At 41.5% G+C, this 11727-nt stretch overlaps 1 protein-coding gene across 1 annotated transcript; it reads right to left on the reverse strand.

Annotated features, from left to right (window-relative positions):
• Nucleotides 1-1960: 1960 nt before the first annotated feature.
• asb6 (ankyrin repeat and SOCS box containing 6) lies at nt 1961-10600 on the reverse strand. Its single transcript, XM_074638640.1, has 7 exons — nt 10336-10600; nt 9667-9807; nt 8368-8549; nt 6469-6575; nt 5975-6083; nt 5794-5880; nt 1961-3502 (listed from the first exon to the last, which is right to left on the reverse strand). Exons 2-7 carry the CDS (start codon nt 9774-9776, stop codon nt 2781-2783), a joined length of 1317 nt encoding a protein of 438 aa, XP_074494741.1. The 5' UTR covers nt 9777-9807; nt 10336-10600; the 3' UTR covers nt 1961-2780.
• Nucleotides 10601-11727: the final 1127 nt, after the last annotated feature.

The following is an 11727-nucleotide window of genomic DNA, read 5'->3' on the forward strand; positions in this document are numbered from 1 at the left end:
AGTATGACATGAACCTTTCTTAGTCTGACTAGAAGAACTTGTAATGAAAAATACTTCATGGAAAATAGATTACCTAAAAAGAAAAGAGAGAAGGGGACTGGTTAAGACCAAGAGGAATTGGGAAAATAGATCAAGAAATAATAACTAACTGAATGAAAGAATTTCAAATTAAGAGGGGAACATACCAAACATGTTATATAAGGTTTTCTTTCAACATGCCGAAGGTCCATTTTGTAATTATTGTGTACACTCTGTTGACTATAAAGCATTTTAAAGTGTTATTTTGTCAACCAAAGTGTTTTTAGTTTGTAAATATCAAACTTTCGAGTAGATGTCACATTATTATCGGGATCTTATTTTGGAATGACTGCTCCCTATGACAAAATGATTGGAAGAAAATAAAAGATCTACAACACCGGCAAAAAACGTGCAGGAGCTGGAAAGCAAGCGGTTGAGAGATACAATGGGTTGCAGTGAAAGAAAAGGGCTATGAGAGAATGAGCAGGTGTGGTGGGAAAGACCCATGGGCTTCAGGGAGAGAATAGATCAATAACTAATTTCAGTACCGAGCTTCACTCGCACTGTTTTCCAATAAATGCTGGATGGAGAGAACTGCCTTAGCCCTCCCCCCACTATCTCTATTCTATCACCTTCCACAAGCAGGGATTGGACTCTACGGAAGAAGGCTGTTTTTTTTATTTTTTCTTCCAGCTTTGTGATTGTTGGTTGGGTGGATTATGTTCCTACAGCTAGTGTATTGTATAAATGTAATCCAACGTTGCCATTTCCATTTCCATGCGTCCTCCATGAGCGCTCCCACAACCACTCCACATATGCCGTGTCTGTAACTTTTTTTTCTGCCTCCTGCAAAACCCCCTCGCTCCCCCTTCCCTACCTCCCCCCCCCTCCCTCTCTCTCTCTCTCTCTCTCTCTCTCTCTCTCTCATTCGACCAGGGCCAGTGTTGAGGTTTTGTCAAGAGATTGAGACAGACAGGAGAGTGAAGCGTGTGTCATGCAGGGCTGCTGCTGCTGCTGCTGCTGAGGCTCTTCTCCTCAGAGGCTGTGACCTAGATAACCAAGAGGAGCTGGAGCGCTTGCAAGCCTTGGAGCCACTCCAGCTTCAGCAATGTCAGGAAGGGGTTAGTTGTGTAACACAATGTCCTATTTAGTTTGCTCGTCACACACATACACACACACACACACACACACACACAAGCACATATGTACCCTATGGTGTTCCTGTACAAACCATAGCATGTTTCTTTTTAGGCACTGTTTGTTTATTATCAAAGACGGGATGGGTTTTGGAAATGTGGGGGAGCTAAAAAAAAAAAAAAAAAAGGAGCAGTGGGGGCCTTAAATTCATCTGAATTTTAAACATAAGCATTAAGAATGCTTGGTAAAACTTTCCACGCCAGCAGCCACTGCAGCTACAACATCTACAGGCGTCCTGCCGCGTTGTAGCATTATATTCCCGCTTCTTTATTCTAGCATTCACTCAACTGATGTTTGGTGTATACGCACACAACCACGAGGTAAATATAGAAGCAATTATTCCCCCTATAAACAGGTAGCCAGTAGAGTCTGAGAGTCACATTCAGCGCTGCAGTGCCACTGCCTGGTCAGTTACAAGCTGGAACATGTTGACAAACATAAAATAAGGATATAACTGGATATAATCAGGCTACATAATCAGGACACATGGCTGTTTAATCGGTCCACCTTCATGTTAAGCGAGAAGACGCACAAATTCCACAATACACCACCACCACCATCATGTTGAGGAGATGAAATATAGATGGAGCCTACTGCGCTGGAACAACTTAAATAGGCTGCACTGTGAATAACTAAATATTTGACCCTGACATCTGAGCTGCTTTGGATTTGCAAGAGCAACACTGCCATCTGGTGGCTCTTATTCTGTATTGCAACTCCCTTTAAACATTGATATGACTCACTCAACTGTACAGCAGCAGTTTAATCTCAACAGTGAAGTTACAGTTACAATTCATAAGGCTAATTTGTAGGGATATAACTTGTCTTAAAAGGATAGTTTAGGTGTTTTGAAGTGGGGTTGTATGAGGTACGTATCCACAGTCGGTGTATTACCTACAGTAGATGACGGTCAGCACGCACACAGTTTGGAGAAACAGAGTTGCCACATGGAAGTAAAGCAATGTACTGCTGTGGACGGAGCTGGCAGCAAAACTTATTGAAGCCTCCTAAAAGAAAGGCTCATCTAAAAAAAGACAATATCAGTTTAAGTGTACGCTATATTTAGAATATTTTCTGAACTGAAACTGAATTGTATCTATACTGTTTTTGTCATCCCTTGTCACAACGGCGAAAATATTCTAAATATAGCGTACACTTAAGCTGATATTGATTATTTAAAAATAAAATAAAATAAAAAAATATGTTTTACTGCCGGCCCCGTCCACAGCAGTACATTGCTTTACTTCCATGCGGTAACTCTGGTCTGCTTCTGCAAACTGGGGGCGTTCCGACCGTCATCTACTGTAGGTAAAACACTGACTATGGATACGTACCTCATACACACCCAGACTATCCCTTTAAAGTAAACATACACACATTTGTCTGTAAATTTGGCACAGATGACACACAACAAGAATTCAACAAAGGCCTCAATGGTTTGTTAGGTTTAGGTTCATTTATCGACAAAGGCTGAGACGTTTTATACAAATTATTCCAGGCCTGTTCAGTCTTTCAATTTAAACTTAGATTTTTGGGTAAAACACACTGCTCAGTAGTTTATATCGTCAGCCCTGGCTATGTTGGGGTTTGAAGCTCTCCCAGCCAGGCTTTGGTGTATATGTGCGCTCAGGAAGAATAAAGTCTTTCAGTCTGTCTGGTAATGGCAAGGCTTTGACTCGGTCTTCCATGGGCCAAGGCTGGAGGTGGCTCCTTATGAATGCCCTACAAAGGCATCGCAGAGCAGGAGGGCTCGTTTCCTGCTCTACTACGCGGTCGTGCAGGTCTGCCAGAGCCTGAGCGTAAGGGTGAGGGTCCCGACCGGGCACGGGGAGCTCCAGCCTGAGAGGCAGATGCAGCCCGGGGTCGTCCACCCTCGCCAAGTCGAGCAACACCTCAGCTTGCTCCAGAAGCTCCGAGGCGTGACTTTGATCGGGGCACTGCTGCAGGGCCGTTTGGAGTCGCTGGAAAAGGAGGCTGTAACCCGACCAACAGGAGTCGCCGTGATAGGAGCAAACCAAAGAGGCTCCGCTCTGGATTAAGAGCACAGCCAGAGGGAAGAGCAGGTCAAAGTGCTCCAGGCTCGTCTGCGTCAGGGAGGGCTCGCCGTCCTCATTCAGACAGCAGCTGGGGTCCACGCCGTGAGCCAGCAGCAGCCGTGTGGTTCTTAAGCAGAAGTTACCGATCTCAGCAGCGTCCTCCGCGTTGGCCTCCAGAGCCTCCTTAACCAGGAACACCAAGGAGGATTCAACTGTTTCACCGTCTACAGTAGCAGCATTAACGTCGGCACCTGTAGTGAAGGAAAGCATCACTCAGAACCATATTTGTGATCAAATTTTAAATAGCTAACTACGGTTACGTGCATGTGTATTAAAAAATAATAATAAAATCAACAGGGATTTGGACAACTACAGTGGAAACCGCTTAAAGTGATCAAAAAGCTTGGGACAGAATCATTCCGATACAAACGCTGTTAATAATTTGCTTATAGTAATAAGTAATCCGCTTAGAGTGCTCATTTTGGGTCTTTTCATACATGACAACATATGGAAAAACATTTTAGAACTGTTAGACTAACGTTAGTTGAATATTTTTTTTGTTTTGTTACTTTGCTCCCTTGATACTTCGACTCGTGGAATGTCTGCTTTCCAGTTGGATACCTGTGCTGTGTGCACACTGATATAACAGGAAAAAGGAAAGTCTTGAAAAACGAATGCGTCACGTATTGCCCCCAAAGTGAAACTTTTTCCAGATCCTCAACCGGCTCTGCGGCACACATGCAGACCGGCGCCCGTCTCCCTCCATGCTGCTACTGGAGAAAGGGGCACCGTTATGCATGCACGCTTGCGCCGCAGAGCCGGCCAAAAACGGCAACGCCTCACACTTAATGAGGGGAAAAGGCAGAAAAATTGGCAACGAGCCATTAAATAGCGAAGCGGCCCGTTCCATTACTTTGTATTCATGTAATGAATATACAAATGTCAATTAGATGGTAATCTGCATGAGAAATGATGCACATCAACAAAGATTCGGTTATAATAATCATCCGCTTATAGTGATCAATTGGACCCGGACAGATGTGATCACTAGCAGCGGTTTCCACTGTTATTATAATTTATTAACGTACAAAACATACAATTAATATACTCTTCTCAAAGCCAACAGACTCCAGTGAAAAACACAGCAATTTCACCTCGGCGATTGTAAAACACACTTCATTCAAACTCGACAGAAACAAAATAAAACTCAACAACAACAAAACCACCGTGGCTAGCATAGTCTTTCCACTGTTCCAACAATCACCAACTATGGTTTGGTCTAGATAAATCCTTCATTCACAGAGTTTCATGTGAAAATATTCTGGCTTCACCACGCTCTCTCTCTCTCTGCTGTTGCTGACCTCTTTGTGCTATTATTTTGGCGGACTGCTGAGGTGAAATAAATAAAAGTTTTAGTTTTAGGAGCGCAGAGGACACACACATGCATCCTTGAAAATCCTCTGAATGAAGGACTCAGTCCTCGGTAGAATTCGAAGGATCCTCGTCATTGGAAGTCCTTCGGCGAGATTCGATGACGTTGCATCCTTGAAATTCAGTCGTTGAAGGATCCTTCCTTGACTTTGAGAAACACCCAATGACTCTTTCGACAACTGAGTAATTGTTTAGATCCTGACACAGAGAGACAGACAACTATTCACGCTCACTGTCAGTACATTCACACCCATTCATAACTAAATTAAAATAAATGATTTCACCTCTTTGACAGATGAGGGTACGCGCACGATATCTTCCATTGGTTTCCTGATATTATTGACAGAAAGATGCATGTGTATGATGAACCGGCTCTTTGTGGCTGTTGTGAGAAGCTGCTTTGCTGTTGCCTTTTAATGTACAGTAGGCGGTTATGTTTAGGATGGTCACAGCCAAGAGACTTAAAAACTGGAAATATGTCTCAACAGTGGTTGAATGAAAAGACTTTTGAGAAAATCCCCCATAAAAGATCTGGCTTTTGGAAAAAAAAGAAGAAATCCGAGGACCATTTTTGAGTGGTTGGGACTCATTTTAAACTCTAACAATGCCTGATAGTATGCAACTTTACTGTATGTGACTTTCTTTTTGTAAGGAATATGAATGTCTTCAGCTTGTATTCAAATAGTCAGGTTTCTGTGTGGCCATTTTTTTTTTACTGGTTGTAAATACCTAAAAAAGACAAGACAATGAGGTCTACAGGAGGCCCCCCTGTAGTAACACTAGTGTACATGAAACTATGAGTATACTGAGGAGATTGATGATACCATTATACTGTGAAGACGTATTTTGAGTCCTCACCGTCCTGCAGTTAAACATCTCGTCAGTCAGTCGCTTCATGCATGGATCACAGGATTGGTTCTGCTCCATTTTCACTTGCGTTAAAGTAAACTCTGTGCATATTTTAGCCTGACGACCGCTGACAGTTTACTTTGATCTCAAAATGCATACAGGTATGCATACTAACACAAGTTCCTGAATGTAGTGGTTTGACCGCGATTTGAAAGTGGACAAGGAGGCAAAGTGAAGATGAAGGGTGTTTTACAGTCAGTACCTCTCTGAAGAAGAAGCTGGATGTTCCCTGTGTTGTGCACGGTGAGTCCATCGCTGCTTGCCAAGGCGTGGAGCAGAGGTGATTTTCCTTTGGAGACGAGACCAAAGCAATCAGTTTTCAGATTGAACGAATGAGCGGCAGAATTAACATATTTGAATTAGGCCGGGCAATGTAAATTTACCGTGTTTATCCCTTGCATTCACATCAGCACCCAGGTCCAGCAGGGCGAGCAGGCAGGGGAGCCTCTCCGACTCCTCACTGGCGAGATCCAAAGGACTGCTCTCATGGATCTACCAAGAAATATTAATATTATTTATAGGGCTGCTTATGGGGTTTCTGGACAATATCTGTCATTGTTTTGTGTTGTTAATTGATTTCCAATAATAAATATATACATATACATTTGTATAAAGCAAGCATATTTTCCCGTTCCCATGTTGATAAGAGTATTAAATACTTGACAAAATCTCCCTTTAAGGTACATTTTGAACAGATAAGAAATGTGTGATTAATTTGAGCTTAATCACGATTAACTATGGACAATCATGGCGTTAATCGCGATTAAATATTTTAATCGATTGACAGCCCTAAATATTTGCATAAAATGCTAAGAAAACAGAGAGTATGCAATGAGAACAAGACAGGACATGAATCCAAGCTCGACAGTTGCCTCACCCTGTCTCTCTTTTCAACGTTTGCTCCGTACCCGACCAGCAACCTCACCATGTTTGGCTTGTTCCTCAAAATTGCTATATGTAGAGGATTGTAGTAAGACACTGGGTCTGGAGAGAGGACACACATCAAACAAATTGAGTCTTTGTCACAGAGATGAAATATAAAATCACACAAATGAGGACTTCTGACAATACTTCATTTTCTTTGAATGTGTCTGGGCAAAGCTCCACAACCCACTGTATAATGCTGGCCCCAACCCAATGCATATGTTGGAAGGGATTTTGTTGAAGGGTGCTCCCTACATGTGCTTGTGTTTCCTATATTTACAAAGTGCTCCAAATGCAGCATATGTGTTGACAAACTGGTGATGTTTTCTCAAGCTGTTGTGTGTTAGGCTCTCTCGCCCCCTGTAGCTGGCAGCAATCCAGTATAAAAGCAGATTATAAACTAGTTAATTCTCAGTTTTACATGTAACAGAACTGCACCTGTACCCGACTGTGTTTTCTCAGTGGCACGGGAACCGATTGTTACTTACTGCATGCATCTCTTTTACGTATAAATTAGGATCAGTGTCCAGATTATTAAGTGCCAATTAAGAGACTAGTAACTATCATAACTATATATGCTCATGCTTCAGCACAGCGCCTGTCTGATAGCTGGCACAAGCTATTCTTAAACATGAAGGCAAAAGATGACAAATACTTGAAAAAGAATAGAGAAACTTTAACATTTTTGCATGCTATGTGGGAGAATTTGTCAGTGTTAACTTTGTGGAAAGAGGCACTCAAGAAATGTAAAAGATGAATGAGGCAGCCTCTGCCAGGATCCCCTAATTATGTCCCAGGGGAAAGACATTTTTACAACCACCAGAGGTCACCACAGCAGAGTCTGGCTGAGCCCTGGCAGGTTTCATCACAGCCACAAGACACGGCACTCTTTCCACTGCAATTTGCTAAAGGGAGACTTGTTCTCTCAAGTGTATATGGACGACAACTTGCTCAATTTGCAATATGCAGTTCCTTGTGTAAAAAGTAAAAAATGGCAGGTCCTCTCAAGTACAATCTGTCATTAAATATTCTTTATGAATTCACATGACAACTTGTTGTGCATGTAGCAGAGACTCACTATCACCCATTAAAACTGGAGCAAGATGGAAGCCTCTGTAGAAGGCTAGTCACTAGGCAACACAGCAAAAGTATATTTCCCTTTGGAATAAAAAACTAATTACAGGTTTAAAGTTTTTCAATTTGTAGTCACCTCCAAAGTGTGATTGACCCTTAACTTGTTAAATCGAGGTCTATTACTAAGAAATTATACACCTCCTGTCACAGAAACAAATCCTAGGTATAGGGGAAGTGTGACCAAATAAAACCCATTTATAGAGATAGTATTGCACTTCATTTGCCAAGAGGACAAAATAGTATTTTGTTTTAAATAATAAACAATAATGTTTGAATTTACAAACAAGCCCCTGTAGACACGGAGGTCCCCGGGGTCCACCGGTCCAATTACCTTCTATTTTTATGTTAATAAAATGTATCTGAATTCACAAATATGTAGGATATTATTGCTACTGATTCCTTAATTATTACGTCAAAACATCTGCTGTATTAGCCATGTGTTTACTACGTGTTTATTTGCATATAGAGCGGTGAAGTGAGTGGTCACTGGAGACGTATGTGGAGATGCATTCTAATGCCGTTCTTGTGATCCGATAACTGAGGATGCATGTCAATGCCGGGTCTTAAAAGGGCCTTAGTAGCAGAAATGCTGCATTATGCATGGTGCACTGTAGGACAAGCAGGATTGAGTACAATAGAGTAAACAATATTATTACAATATTAGACTTTTTTATTTTACTAAAAGCTTGTACAATGTATTTACAGCCTACTCACAAACCTTCAAAGTTGATATCAGCTCCATAGCGTAGAAGGACTACAGCGGCGAACATCAGTCCCCCCTCTGCCATCTTAAACAGAGAATAGCTGATGCCTTCTGAAAACACTTCTGACTGGGACTCCCGCTCCAGGAGCTCCGCTAGAGAGTCACAGAGACCAGACTCGTCCTCGGGGCTCCTGACTCTGCAACACAAGAGCAGAAAGTAGTCAAAACTGTGGTGATGATTCTATAGCTGGAGTACAACAAAACTGCTACACACAACTGAACATTAAAACAGAAACTACGTTTTCCAGTTATGAATCAGACGTGAGGAAAAGTTAGTTTCGTTGTTGTCAAAACTTAAAAAGGACTGTTTGTAACTTTTCACACGTATAAATCAATCTGGGTCGGTGTCCCATGTGCGCTCGCGTGTGGCTACGCTGTTCAGACTCAGACTCCAACACAAACTACACGGAAGCACCAAAACCGCAAAGTTATATCTAGTGAAGCCCGTCTTGCTAAACAGTGTTGGCCGTGGTCGGAGGTCGCGGGGGAGACCGTAGCTTTGGTCTCCAGGGCCGGAGTCTCTGCTGTACTCTGCTCCTCTGCCTGCTTTCTGCCTTCACTCAGCTCGCTCCACTCTCACGTGCATGCACGCACACTACACACTGCAGGAGAGTTAGTTTAGCTCTGAGAATATATAGTGAATGTACAGTGGACGTTTGTGCAGAAATAACTGCTGCAGCTCCTCCAGACCAACAGAGGTTTCCCGTGTCTTGTGAAGTGACGGGGCTCCGCAGCGAGAAACGTTATCGTCTCCGACCAAAACTCCGGTGTCTCCCCAGTTCCTTCTGACCGCGGTCGGGAGGCTGAGGCAGGAAAAGCCAACACTAGGATCAGCATTGATTCATGGAGAGACCTTTGTCTGGTCAGCTAACATTACTGCCAAGCAGCTGAAATATAGAGTGATATTGTGGTTTTAGCTGACGTGTGTCGCCTCACTGTTTTGAGCGATGCTCGTTGATGTCTATGTAGAGCGAGCACAAGCGAGCCCGACGCTGACTTTCGTTGACTTAACGGCCACAGGTGTCGCTGTTAACAAGCATTTCTGATTCTTACAAACAGTCCCTTTAAGACAGAACTACGTTTTCCAGTTATGAATCAGACATGAGATAAAGTTAGTTAAGTTGTTGCTGTCAAAAATTAAATCTTACTCCAACCGTTACAAAAAAATGCTTACAAAACAGTGACTACTGGAATACTGGAATTAAATATGCACACAACTAGCAATAAAAACAAGATTGTGGTTTTTAGCTTTACCTGTCCTCGTGACTGCGGTCTCCTTCCTCCAGTCCAAGAACACACATGACAGCATCAACCAGCGGCTGATACTCATATATGATCCTACGAAACCCATGGAGGAAAGGCATCGCTCCTCCACTCTTCACAATATGTCAACACCTAAAAAACACATGTGGAAGAGACAATACATGTATTATTATTGTTTTTTTTTTTTTTTTTTTAAACTCTAAACTTTAAATTTCTTTTCTTGGTTTTGTTTCGGTTTTGATGTTGAGGTTGTTTTCTCTATAGTGTACTTGATGGGTTTGTCTGTGAGCTCATCTACTTAAAAGTTGGTTTATAGACTGTTGTAATTACGAACAGTGGATTGCATAATATGAAGAGGAAGAAAAGAGAGAATACAAGTCACATCAGGAGCTCCTTCACTTCACATCAACTTCAGCTGTCAAATATCTTTAGAAAACAGCTTAATAATAGACGCTTTGCAGCTCTGTATAAAACATTATATCATCCTAATGAATGTTTCTTTGTCGACTTTATAAGTTATATCGTAGCTAACAGTGAGCTAACTAACTTAGCAGACACGTGTTAAACGTCACAGACTAAATGTAGCACTCAAATGCTAAATTATGAGTTGAAGTGTTTTGAGAGAAACGACTTAAAGAAGAGAAGTCGTTATAAACTCACGCAGACACACCAGACAGCCGTCAGCCTGCACAACAGGAAGCTGGCCGCAGCACATGCGCACATGAGTCCGACGGTGTTTTCATTCCCCCTTTGAAGCACAAGGAGGCTAACGAAGGTTCCTCTTCACTTCTCTCCTGCACTAAACAAGATGTGTTTACTTTATTACTTTATGAGAGAAGCATGAATAAATGAGCAAGCAAACAGGCATCTGAGGTATATTACTCCATTTTTCAATAAACAAAGACAGAAATCTTTTTCTTTTCTTTTAGTTGAACAGTAGTTTCTTATTGACTTTTGAACACGCCAGGTTGTCAGTAGTTTTCTTTTCAAAATATGTATGTATATGTATGTAACTATTTGTATCCAACGGAACATATATGAAAAATATTGTCACAATTAGTGTTGTCATGATACTGGAGTTTCAAACTTCAATACAATACCTTGAAAAATATCAATATTCGATACTATTTTCAATACTATGGGAAAACATTGGCACAACATTGAGGGCATAACATTTTAGATTTTTTATTAAAGGTCCCATATTATGCTCATCTTCAGGTTCATACTTGTATTGTGTGTTTCTACTAGAACATGTTTACATGCTGTAATGTTCTCATTTTTTCTTATACTGTCAGTCTGAATATGCCTGTATTTACCATCTGTCTGAAACGCTCCGTTTTAGCGCAATTTGACGGAATTGCAACAGAATTGCGTTACTAGGCAACAGCTTGGGTCCATGTGTACTTCCTGTCAGCTGATGACATTCACATTACACTGCAACCAGGAATAAACTGGGACACATTTAGAATGTTTACATTTCAAATTGTGTAAAGGGTCTAAATATTGTATATTCGTGACATCACGAATGGGCAGAAATCCTGACGGCTTGTTTCAAACGCAGAGTTTCTGAATACGGGCTGTGTGTATTTCCCTGTGGATTGAGTGTTTCGATACTTTCACAGTATTTATATAGGACTTAAACCTGCTTTATAATAAAAAAACATGAAAATCTCACTTTTTTTAATATGTGGCCTTTAAAAGATAACTAGCGGTGTGTGTGTGTGTGTGTGTGTGTGTGTGTGTGTGTGTGTGTGTCAACTCGCTGTTGGAGAGAGGATAGAGCAGAAAATGCAGCTGGTACCTGTGAATTGATACTGCGGAAAATAAGTATTGAAACCGTTTCAGATATTTAGTATCAATCGATACTTTGACAACACTAGTTGTAATTACTTTGTAACTGTACTTATAAGTCACAATAATATGAATATTTACTCAGTACTAGTTGCTGTGGGTGGTGTGTGTGTGTCCTAAAATAATAGTGCTCACCTGTGGGGCTTACAGCAATATGACACGTGAAAAAATTCAACAGCATCTGGCAGATCATAGCACAAT

The sequence above is a fragment of the Sebastes fasciatus genome, chromosome 6 (assembly GCF_043250625.1).
Source record: "Sebastes fasciatus isolate fSebFas1 chromosome 6, fSebFas1.pri, whole genome shotgun sequence".
Lineage (NCBI taxonomy): Eukaryota > Metazoa > Chordata > Actinopteri > Perciformes > Sebastidae > Sebastes > Sebastes fasciatus.